We start from the raw sequence: 12758 nt of genomic DNA on the forward strand, positions 1-12758 counted from the left end.
TATTAGAATCCGTTATATCCATTTTTTAAAAAACATTTTAAAGTTTATTTTAAAGAGAGCAAGTGGGGGTTGGGGGTGAGGGCGGAGGGAGAGGGAAAGAGAAACCCAAGCCGACACTGCACTGAGCACTGAGCCCGATGTGGGACTTGATCTCACGACCCTGAGATCATGACCTAAGCTGAAACCAAAAGTTGGATGCTCAACTGACTGTGCCACCCAGGTGCCCCAGAATCAATTCTACTCTTTTAGCAGAAATACCACTATTAGATTAAGTTTCCATATATCAAAATGATCAACTTGTGCCATTTTTGTTCCACAAATTTAATCAATAGTCAAGTAAGAATGAGTAGGCATTTAAGGAGCCTCTCATGTTCATGAAGGTAAGATTTGATCTAAGGGGCATCTGGGTGGCTCAGTCGGTTAAGCGTCTGCCTTCGGCTCAGGTCATGATCCCAGAGTCCCGGGAGCTGCTGCTTCCTCCGCCCCTCACCCTGCTGTGCTCTCTTTCTCTCTCTGTCTCTCTGTCATTCTCTCAAATAAATAAATAAATAAAATCTTAAAAAAAATTGATGTTTAGAAGAGAGCCATATGGATTATAACTTTTTGTCCTTAATTAAGATGGATTTAGCCATAAATCAGTGTTTTTTTTTTTTTAAGATTTTATTTATTTATTTGACAGAGAGAGACACAGTGAGAGAGGGAACACAAGCAGGGGGAGCAGGAGAGGGAGAAGCAGGCTTCCTGCTGAGCAGAGAGCCCGATGCGGGGCTCGATCCCAGGACCCTGATATCATGACCTGAGCCGAAGGCAGACGCTTAACGACTGAGCCACCCAGGCGCCCCAGTCATAAATCAGTGTTTAGCAAGAAAAGAGATTTGGTATAAGTACAATGAGTAGATTTTTTGATCTAAGTCAAAAATACAAATAAGGAAAAGATGAAATTTGTTAGTCCTTTTGGGTTGCTATAATAAAGACCCATAGACTAGGTAGCTTAGAAACAACAGAATTTTATTTCTCCTCCTTCTGGAGACTGAGAGTCTGAGGTCAGGGTGCCCGCATGATTGGGTCCTGTGGAGACCCTCTCCCTGGTTACAGACCGTCGACTTCTTATGTCCTCACATGGAAAGAGGGAGAGAGCCTCTGGGGTCACTTTTTTTTTTTTTAAAGATTTTATTTATTTATTTGACAGAGAGACAGCGAGAGAGGGAACAGAAGCAGGGGAAGTGGGAGAGGGAGAAGCAGGCTTCCCGCTGAGCAGGGAGCCCGATGTGGGGCTCGATCCCAGGACCCAGGGATCATGACCCGAGCCGAAGGAAGACGCTTAACGACTGAGCCAACCAGGCGCCCCTGGGGTCACTTTTATAAGGGCTCCACCGTTGTGACCGAATCCCCTCCCATACGCCCCACCTCCTAATAAGGGGGCGTTAAGATTTCATCATAGGAATTTCAGTGGGGCACAGATATTCCGTCCATAACAAAATTAAATAAACCAAGGATATTTGTTGTGTCTCCTGAGTGGTTATGGTTAGCTCTACTTAAAGGGTTCTGAGAATCAAATGAGAAAATGTGTATGTAAGTAGTTGGAAGACTCAAAAGCACTCACGTACTGTTTGTGTGGTTGGCTGTCATTTCAGGTATAGAACCCTGTGTGTCAACTGAATTGGTCTTGTTAATGCATTATGTCTGATTCATTGTAGGCAGTAGATACTGAAAGAATAAATGAGGATGTTTGAGTGGGAAGAATGAGAGCACATTTAGTGGAATGTACGTGTGTCACCCTTGTGACTTTTGAGGCTTTTTCTCTTGCATCTTTCAGGTTTGTGTTGCATTTGCTAATGAAGTTTGAATTAATTATCTGAGTTACAAGTACCTCGTCCTTGTTCCTTATAAATGATGCCCATAACAGGAGGTAGTCTGAACATTTACTGAAAGTTCTTGTCTGTGAATGATTCTGGTAATGGGCAGGTCATCAGGATTTACTTTTTATGAGTATTGGATGTAAGTTGTTGCTGTTAACATTTCAGTAAACAGAGTACATGATCACTTCCATAATTCTTGACTGTAGATATTCCCAGGAGAGCAGAACTAAGATACCTATTACAGCCGCTGTTCGACACTGTTTTGGCAGTTCTCACAAATATGATAGAATAAAAAGAGAAAAGAGGAACTCTAAATAAGGGAAGGACAGCTTTCATTCTCATTTTCGAATGTTAGGTCAGCCATAAACACCATGGGAGTGGCAGGCTTGGTCTCGATCTTGTTCACCTTTGTATCACTTAACTGTAGTGCCTGGGATAAAGTTGACGTTCAGTAAATATTTGCTGAAGGAATGAATAATGGAGAGTTTATGCTTTCTTGAATTTCTAGCTCACAGTTGAAAAGCTGCCAGAGTTAACAAGAGTTTAGTAAGACTGCAGGAGAACTGGTAGAATGTGTTTAGCTTTTACCTTGGGATGAACTCTACAGTTCCCTTTGTAAAAATACGCTATGATTGCTACAGATATCAGTGTGTGGGGTTCAATCTGTTTTCACCTAGGTTGTGAAAGCCCTTTTGTTCTTTTAATTTGTTGTATTCTCTTTTCTCTTTACAGTTCTAATTGTGGAGTGGTAAACATATACAATCAAGATTCTTGTCTCCAGGAAACAAACCCAAAGCCTATAAAAGCCATAATGAACTTGGTTACAGGTGTTACTTCTCTGACCTTCAATCCTACTACAGAAATCTTGGCAATTGCTTCAGAAGAAATGAAAGAAGCAGTCAGATTGGTAATATATCTTTCCCTTTATTTTTTTAAAATTTTTTTAAAGATTTTATTTATTTGAGAGAGAGAGAATGAGAGAGAAAGAGCACATGAGGGGGGGAGGGTCAGAGGGAGAAGCAGACCCCCCGCCGAGCAGGGAGCCCGATGCGGGACTCGATCCCGGGACTCCAGGATCATGACCTGAGCTGAAGGCAGTCGCTTAACCAACTGAGCCACCTAGGTGCCCCTATATCTTTCCCTTAAAAAAAAAAAATCATTGCTAATCCTTAGGCTCCGTGGAGCCTAATTAAAAAAAAAATCTAGGGCGCCTGGGTGGCTCAGTTGTTAAGCAACTGCCTTCAGCTCAGGTCATGGTCCCAGGGTCCTGGGATCGAGCCCCGTATCGGGCTCTCTACTCCGCGGGAAGCCTGCTTCTCCCTCTCCCACTCCCCCTGCTTGTGTTCCCTCTCTCACTGCGTCTCTCTCTGTCAAATAAATAAATAAAATCTTTAAAAAAAAAAAATCTAAATTGTGCTGAAGGATATGTAGTAGTTCCCCCCCCCCCACCAAAATATCTTCTAACTTAAGTTGAAAACATGGAAGGATAGTAGGAAAGAAGAGTGTTGGATTATTTTAAGAAGAGTAGCTTCTTTTGATGTAGAAATTACTAGTATTGTGGCTTTTGGGTGTGGTTGTAGAAGTGATGATGCACAGTAGCCCCCAGATTTGCCTTAAGGAATGTTTACAGCAAACACTTTTATTTTTCTAAAGTTTTCTTTCCTTATCTCTGCCTTTTTTAAGCCCTGCTGTCATAATGGAGGAGGGGAGGCAATTCTTAGATTTTGAAAATAAATTGAGCTTGAAAATAAATTGTGTAAGCAGATTACACTTTAAATGGCTAGCGAGTACTTGAGAGTGTGCCTCCGTGCCAGGAGTCCCCAGGACCTCCCCCAGGTTTGGTGATTTACTAGGACTCACAGGATTTACTATATGGTCTCATTCACGACTGAGCGTTACTACAGGGAAAGGATACACAGCAAAATCAGCCAAGGGAGGGGTGCATGGGGCAAAGTCTGGAGGAGACCAGGCACCGGCTTCCAAGAGTCCTCTCCTGGTGGAGTCACTCAGGGCATGTTTGATTCCTCCCAACAAGTTGTGACCACATGGGTTGAGTGTGTTCTATCAGGGAGTCCCTCATTAGGGACTCTGTGCTCAGGGTCTTTATTGGTGTCTGATCATGTAGCTACCCTCTGCCTAGCGTGCACCAAAATTCTAGGCTCCCAGAAGTAAAGGCAGGTGTTCAGCAGAAACCACGTTGTACATCCTTTCGGAAGTGTCGCATCAGTGTAGAGAACTGTTTCCCAGTTCAGTTCCCACACATGATCTAAGGGCCACCCTTGCAAGTAGGCCTTTCTGAGGATAGCAGCCTCAGGTCTGTGTTAACTCCTTTCTGCCCAACCGCAGAGCCCAGCTGCCCTGTCACTGCATCTCTGAAGTTTCCTACGCTGTAGGCAGAACTGGTTTCTTTGTTATTTAACAGTTCTTTGCTCCGGGCACCAGGTACACACATGGCCCAGAACTCTGAATGGCGGTACTGCGTGGTGGTGGTGTTCTGTGTATACTGCCGAATTGTAAGCTCTCTACAGAGACTCCTTATCTTGTTCACTTAGCAAAGGGTCTTGCATACTTTATTAGCTTCGTGTAATAGTGTATAGTGTACAAAGATGTACAGAGAGTTCTTCAAAAAAATTGTGAGCCAAATAACAGTCCTCAGAGGATTAACTCACCCAGAGTAGCAGCTAGTAAAGGGCAGAACTGCTTTGAGAGTCTCCATTCTTCCTAGGACTTTAGTGGTTTTCCAACTGTGAATTCCTCTGTTCCCTAGAAGGTGTACAAAACTCCAAATGGCAAGTAGGGCAAGGAGAGGGCTAAGCCCTACCTGTAATCACACCGAGCAGCTGCGCTCTTATCAGTGGTGTATATTGGCATTCTCCATAAACTTTTCTTGGAGGGAAGAAAGAAATCTGTTGGAAAAGAGTGAAAAATACAGCATGTGTTTACTGGGTGTTGAATGAATCGTTTGATGAAAGAAGGTTCTAATTCAATGCAGTTTTAAAATCCCTGTTCCTCTGGGCGCCTGGGTGGCTCAGTTGGTTGAGCGACTGCCTTCGGCTCAGGTCATGATCCTGGAGTCCCTGGATCGAGCCCCGCATCGGGCTCCCTGCTCGGCGAGGAGCCTGCTTCTCCCTCTAACCGTCCCCCCTCTCATGTACTCTCTCTCTCTCTCTCTCATTCTCGCTCTCTCAAATAAATAAATAAATCTTTAAAAAAAAAAAAAAAATAAAAAAAAAAATAAAATCCCTGTTCCTCTAATGGGAGTGGCAGACTAGCACACATTAACCTTTTATCATTTTAATGGTAGTAAATTGTTTTAGAAAACCATGGGATCCATCTCCTGTTGACATAATATATTCTGCAAGACGCCTAGTAGTTAGTTCTGCCTAGTTTGCTTCAGTGATCATGGCAGCATTTATGGTTTTTTACTGTGGCAAAATCACACAAGGAATTCATTAGTAACAGCCAAATCCCATTTTTTAAATGGTAGTCAGCCATAATATCTAATGGAAAGAAGCCAGGCATGGCAGCCTCAGCGAAACAGCGTGAGTGTCATCAAATGCAGTCTCTTATAATGATCCGAACAGTTGTGCTACCCCAGCACAAAGCAGTGAATATAAATCTAAGCCATTGCACCAGTAAGAGACACGAAGTTAAATTGTTATTGCATCTACAATCTTCGATGTAGTAGAAAGTTGTGGAACTTCTTATCCATTAAATTAAGGATGAGTGAGCTTTTTACTTGTTGAATTTTGATACCTGGGCCCTTAAATGTAATGACAGATACAGTGTTGGAGGTAAAGAAGCTGGGTTTTACTTTCAAGATTTATTTTAGAGTGGGCATGAGTGCAGGGGGTGGGTGGAGGGGCAGAGGGAGAGGGAGAGAGAGAATCTCGAGCAGACTCCCTGCTGAGCACAGAGCTTGCTGCGGGACTAGATCCCACGACACTGAGATCATGACCTGAGCCGAAATCAATCAAGAGTCGGAGGTTTAACGGACTGAGCCACCCAGGTGCCCATGGGCTTTTTCTTTTCTTTTTTTTTTTTTTAAAGATTTTATTTATTTATTTGAGAGAGAGAGAATGAGAGAGAGAGCATGAGAGGGGGTAGCGGGAGAGGGAGAAGCAGACTCCCTGCCGAGCAGGGAGCCCGATGCGGGACTCGATCCAGGGACTCCAGGATCATGACCTGAGCCGAAGGCAGTCGCTTAACCAACTGAGCCACCCAGGCGCCCGGACTTTTTCTTAATTAACAGTTCAGTAGTAGCTTTTAATACAACAGCCATAAAGAGAGGTCAAGCACAGCTGCCGTCTCAGCAGGTGGGTGGGAGTTGTTGGCTGAGGGAAGAAGTGCTGATTCAGGAGGAGAGTCCACTGGGGGACTTCACAAATAGATACAGCGGGGTCTCTTAGCAGACCATTGCGAACACGTTTGTGCTCTTGATAGTCAAGTCTAGAGGAGATAAAATATAAAATAGGTTGTTGATGTGTTGGTGTTTCTCCTCCATCAGAACGAGCATGCTGGCCTTTTGTGTGAAGCCATGGCCGCTGTGTATGGTTGTGTAGGTTGTTGCCTGAGGAGACACCACTTATATCCTACCCTTTATTAAGTGTGTGTATTTACCACAGTATTTCTGGTACTCTCTTCTGTTCATTTAGCTACAAAAATAACACAGCAACTTTCTGGGAAAAATGGGCTTTAAAAAATTGATATGCGTCTTGTGCCCCAATTTTTGCCCCATTGTGAGCTCCCTAGTTGAAATAAGTAATTGACCTAAGTATGAAGTTACATGGATCCAAATTAGGAGACTTTTTAAAAAATTATTATTTTTTTAATTTATTTTTATTTTTATTTTTATTTATTTATTTTTAAAGATTTTATTTATTCATTTGACAGAGAGAGAGACAGCGAGAGAAGGAACACAAGCATGGGGAGAGGGAGAGGGAGAAGCAGGCTTCCCGCGGAGCAGGGAGCCCGATGCGGGGCTCGATCCCAGGACCCTGGGATCATGACCTGAGCCGAAGGCAGACGCTTAACGACTGAGCCACCCAGGCGCCCTTAAATTTATTTTTTTATTAACATAATGTATTATTTGTTTCAGGGGTACAGGTCTGTGATTCATCAGTCTTACCCAATTCACAGCGCCCACCATAGTACATACCCTCCCCAGAGTCTATCACTCAGTTACCCATCCCTTCACCCCCCTCCCCTCCAGCAACCCTCAGTTTGTTTCCTAAGATTAAGAGTCTCTTATGGTTTATCTCCCTCTCTGGTTTCCTCTGGTTTCATTTTTTCTCTCTTCCCCTATGATCTTCTGCCTTGTTTCTTAAACTCCATATATCAATTATCATATGATAATTGTCTTTCTCTGATTGACTTCTCTTGCTTCACATAATACCCTCTAATTCCATCCACATCATTGCAAATGGCAAGATTTCCTTTTTTGATGGCTGCGTAATAGTCCACGGTGTTGTGTGTTGTGTGTGTGTGTGTGTGTGTGTGTATGTATATATGTATACATACCACATTTTCTTTATCCATTCATCTGTCGATGGACATCTGGTCTCTTTCCATAGTTTGGCTATTGTGGACATTGCTGCTATAAACATTGGGATGCAGGTGCCCCTTTGGATCACTATATTTGTATCTTTGGGGTAAATACCCAGTAGTGCAATTGCTGGGTTGTAGGGTAGCTCTATTTTCAACTTTTTGAGGAACCTCCATACTGTTTTCCAGAGTGGCTGCACCAGCTTGCATTCCCACCAACATCCTCGCCAACATCTGTCGTTTCCTGACTTGTTAATTTTAGCCATTCTGACTGGTGTGAGGTGGTATCTCATTGTGATTTTGATTTCGATTTCCTTGATGCCGAGTGATGTTGAGCACTTTTTCATGTGTCCGTTGGCCATTTGGATGTCTTTGCAGAAATGTCTGTTCCTGTCTTCTGCCCATTTTTTGATTGGATTATTTGTTCTTTGGGTGTTGAGTTTGAGAAGTTCTTTATAGATTTTGGGAATACTAGCCCTTTATCTGATATGTTATTTGCAAATATCTTCTCCCATTCTGTCGGTTGTCTTTAGGTTTTGTTGACTATTTCCTTTGCTGTGCAAAAGCTTTTTATCTTGATGAAGTCCCAATAGTTCATTTTTGCCCTTGCTTCCCTTGCCTTTGGCGATGTTTCTAGGATGAAGTTGCTGTGGCTGAGGTCGAAGAAGTTGCTGCCTGTGTTTTCCTCAAGGATTTTGATAGATTCCTGTCTCACATTTAGGTTTTTCATCCAGTTTGAGTTTATTTTTGTGTGTGGTATAAGGAAATGGTCCAGTTTCATTCTTCTGCATGTGGCTGTCCAATTTTCCCAACACCATTTATTGAAGAGACTTTTTTCCATTGGACATTCTTTCCTGCTTTGTCAAAGATTAGTTGACCATAGAGTTGAGGGTCCATTTCTGGGCTCTCTATTCTGTTCCATTGATCTATGTGCCTGTTTTTTTGCCAGTACCATACTGTCTTGATGATGACAGCTTTGTAATAGAGCTGGAAGTCCGGAATCGTAATGCCACCAGCTTTGCTTTTCTTTTTCAACATTCCTCTGGCTATTTGGGGTCTTTTCTGGTTCCATACAAATTTTAGGATTATTTGTTCCATTTCTGTGAAAAAGGTTGATGGTATTTTGATAGGGATTGCATTAAATGTGTGGATTGCTCTGGGTAGCATAGACATTTTCACAATATTTGTTCTTCCAATCCATGAGCATGGAACATTTTTCCATTTCTTTGTGTCTTCCTCAATTTCTTTCTTGAGTAGTTTATAGTTTTCTGAGTACAGATCCTTTGCCTCTTTGGTTAGATTTATTCCTAGGTATCTTACAGTTTTGGGTGCAATTGTAAATGGGATCGACTCCTTAATTTCTCTTTCTTCTGTCTTGGTGGTGGTGTATAGGAATGCCACTGATTTCTGTGCATTGATTTTATATCCTGCCACTTCACTGAATTCCTGTATGAGTTCTAGCAGTTTTGGGGTGGAGTCTTTTGGGTTTTCCACATAAAGTATCATCACATCTACAAAGAGTGAGAGTTTGACTACTTCTTTGCTGATTCAGATGCCTTTTATTTCTTTTTGTTGTCTGATTGCTGAGGCTAGGATTTCTAATACTGTGTTGAGTAGCAGTGGTGATAGTGGACATCCCTGCCGTGTTAGGAGACTGTTTTTTCCAGTTTAGGTTAGAAAATAGAGTGGTTTAATGTAATTATCTTTAAGAAGTCATTCAAGTGGAAAGGTCGGTTCTGGTATGTTTTATTTTGGAAGAGTCAGAAAAGAAGCTTCCCAGACTCCAAAGTCATGCCAGCAAAGTTAATGAGCAAATATCTGGGGCATAGTTTAAAAGTACCAGGTGACATATAGGGTGGAAACAAAGGTTAGGCATAAGACAGTTCTCTTGTTGGCACTTGTAGGAAATGGTTATTTCCTCATGGTCTGCTCCCATGATGCCTTGGATCACCTGTTCAAAGTTGGCGCATGCTTGGAGGATACAAACTTAGGATAGCCTAAGCAAAACACAGTTGAGAAGCCAACCACTTATCAAAAGTTCATATAATTTCCACATTCCCAAACTAAGTATAAATAAATTTTACATATTCATATTGTGTCTTCTCTCCTAAAATAACTAGTCTGCCTTATTAAGTATTTCTTCTTCTTTTTTTAAATATATTTTTCAAGGAACCTATATAGAGAGTAGTGTTTAAGAAGTTTAAAAGTTAAGATCACGTCCGGGTACTGCCAACTTCTTGGCTTTAATGGGTCTAGACCAGTTCTCATTAGTACTAATGCCTCTGCATTGATGCCATGCTGTGCAGCAAGAACCTGCTTTCTGGGAAAGTTGAGAATAATTGAGATGGCTTGGAGATTCACTGTAAACTTTACTTCCTTGACAAAATGGTCAATAGTTTTATATCAGAAGGAATAGGGCCTAATAAGTGACTAACCGAAACCTGTTTAATAGACAGATGTGTATATCACTGGGTTTTACCCAGGGCTCGTCTATGAAAATCACCTTGATTGGATGGTTTGAAGCCTCATCTAAAAGTGTGGAGGGTGACAGACCACCAAGCTTAGTGATAGCTCTCCACACATATTGGAACATGAAGGTGCTGTATTTTTTAGAAGAGGTAGAGAATATTTGAAAGCGAGAGATGTTAAAATTCTAGTCTACTTCAGGTCACTGCTTTCGTGCTGGGGTTTTATTTATCCACAAATGGGATGAGGACTTGTGTCAGTCTTGGGCTTGGGCTCGGGCTCCGGCTCATTTTCCCCAGAAGTAGACTCTCTTGGAGAAAGAGACCGCATCTCCTCATGTTTAGGCCTGGCCTGGAGTCAGCTTTTTGGCTCTGTTTAAATCAGAACAGAGTTTCTCTCGATGAACCAGGTTTTCATGAGTTTGTCCTCCTTCGGAGGAGATTGGAAAAGGCAAAGAATACATTATTACATACGTTGAAAAGTAAAAGTGTAGAAAGGAAATCATATGCTATTGGAATAGTTGGTAGGCCTTAGCTGGGCTTCAGTTATGTAAAATCAGACTCTTCATAATTAAAGTATCTGTGCCCTGTGACCACAGTACTGTTTACTGTAGTCATTAAGTTAGAGCATTACTGGGTGCCACTGTTGACTTTTCACTTCAGTGTGTTCGTTTATTTATCTGCTCAGCAACACCGGCGTCTCCCAGAGCACCATGGTGGATGCTGCATTAGAAGCATCAAGGAGATGCTTTCGTCTCCTCCCTCCTTTCCCTCTCAGTTAATAGCACATCGAAAAGCAAATTTTAATTTCAGAACACTTCGCTCCATTGAGAGAATTGTACCTCATAGGTACTACCATCAAAATGAACTTTTTGTTCCAGCAGAAAGGTAGAACGAAGCCTAAAATTAAAGATGAGTTCGCAGTTGTTGTGATTTAAAGCTTTGTATTATTTCCTACAGGTTCACCTTCCGTCCTGTACAGTATTTTCAAACTTCCCAGTCATTAAAAAGAAGACTATTTCTCTTGTTCATACCATGGATTTTTCTCCCAGAAGTGGATATTTTGCCTTGGGGAACGAAAAGGGCAAGGCCCTGCTATATAGGTGGGTATTATTTATGTTTAAACATCAGAAATACCTGTAACCTTCTCTTGAAAATATGGAGAGATACTGTTGTTAGATTCCCCATTCTGCACTTACATGTAGTTTATTAATTCTATAGCTTATTGATCAGGTACAGTGATAAATTATTAATTGTAGAGTGTTTAGCTTGACATCTTCATTAGCAAAATGCATTTTTTTAAAAGATTTTATTTATTTGTTTGACAGCACAAGCAGGGGGAGTGGGAGAGGGAGAAGCAGGCTTCCCGCTGAGCAGGGAGCCCGATGCGGGGCTTGATCCCAGGACCCTGGGATCATGACCTGAGCCAAAGGCAGACGCTTAACCGACTGAGCCACCCAGACGCCCCCAAAATGCATTTTTCTACCATAAAATGTGACTAGCAGAAAAGTTCACCTGGGGATTTATTTATTAATTTTTTTAAAAAAATTATTTATTTGGGGTTGGTAAGCTGTATTTTGAGAATGTCAATTTGAGGAAGAGTAGCCACTTTAATAATATTGCCACTTTCTTCGTGCCTTATGTTTATTTTATTTTATTTTATTTTTTTAAAGATTTTATTTATTTATTTGAGAGAGAATTAGATAGAGAGCATGAGAGGGGGGAGGGTCAGAGGGAGAAGCAGACTCCCCATTGAGCAGGGAGCCCAATGCGGGACTCAATCCCAGGACTCCAGGATCATGACCTGAGCTGAAGGCAGTCGCTTAACCAACTGAGCCACCCAGGCGCCCTGTGCCTTATGTTTAGATTAACCTTTGTTGATTTGACAATTCAGTGTTTACTCCACTAGATTTAAGTGATTTTTTTTTTTTTTTTTGAAAGAGGTGCTGCTTTCCCTGCAGCTGTAAGCTGTAAATAAGGATGTCAGCCACAGAGATGTCTAAAAGTTATGCTCTGTCCAGGTTCTTTTCTGTACTCAACATACTTGGCTATAAAGTGGGAATAAACCAACCCTAGTTGACGGTTGCTAGAAGATACAGGTGACAAGGTGGCTGTCCTGGGGAACTGACGAGCTGGGAGTCCGTGACTTCAGTCACAGTCCCCGTCCTTTGTTCTCCTGTGTTGGTGGTGAATGCTGCGTAGGACCCCATGTTTATGGTTTGTATGCTTCAGGGAAAGCCTGCTTTCAAAATACTGAAATCTGGTGTGAAGAAAAGGAGGATTGTAAATTGATTTTGAGGAGATAATTGTGAAAAGAGGGTAAAGCAAACAATAATATGGTCTCAATTTCTACTTTGAAAGGAAAATGGGATACACCTGGAAAATCGATACATTCCATCATTCTCATTCCCAATCGCTTTTGGAGTGATTCTTTCAGGTCGGGTTTTATAAAGGAGTGCAGGTTCCTACTGCACTTAGAAATTCTCTCCCAAAGCTTTGGTTTTATTATAATTGAATCTTATTTTCTCTAAGTTTAAGCAGCAGAGGCCATTAGAGTTTCCTCCAGAGCATTGCTGTCTAGGGAGACTATTTCTAGCAAGTGGGTTGGACTGACATGTCTGCTGGATAGGGCTGATCAGGTATTTCATAGGCCCCCATTTAATGCTTTGGAGCAAGCTTAATGCTTTTACTAAAATCTGGGGAATTAGGGCACCTGGGTGGCTCAGATGGTTAAGCGTCTGCCTTCGGCTCAGGTTATGATCCCAGACTCCTGGGATCGAGTCCCGCATCGGGCTCCCTGCTCAGCGGGGAGCGTGCTTCTCCCTCTGCCTCTCTCTCTCTCTCTGTCTCTTATGAATAAATAAATAAAATCTTTAAAAAAAAAAAAAAT

General features: G+C 42.0%; 1 protein-coding gene across 1 annotated transcript in view; it reads left to right on the forward strand.

The window, feature by feature from the left end:
• The window catches only part of UTP18 (UTP18 small subunit processome component), a 42274-nt gene that overhangs the window by 28316 nt on the left and 1200 nt on the right, over window positions 1-12758 (forward strand). Inside the window, exons 11-12 of the mRNA XM_032428411.1 lie at window positions 2592-2766; window positions 10829-10971. Coding sequence (XP_032284302.1) covers window positions 2592-2766; window positions 10829-10971 — 318 coding nt within the window. The remainder of the gene's footprint in view (window positions 1-2591; window positions 2767-10828; window positions 10972-12758) is intronic.

This window comes from Phoca vitulina, unplaced genomic scaffold (assembly GCF_004348235.1).
Source record: "Phoca vitulina isolate PV1807 unplaced genomic scaffold, GSC_HSeal_1.0 scaffold40, whole genome shotgun sequence".
In the NCBI taxonomy this organism is placed as follows: Eukaryota; Metazoa; Chordata; class Mammalia; order Carnivora; family Phocidae; genus Phoca; species Phoca vitulina.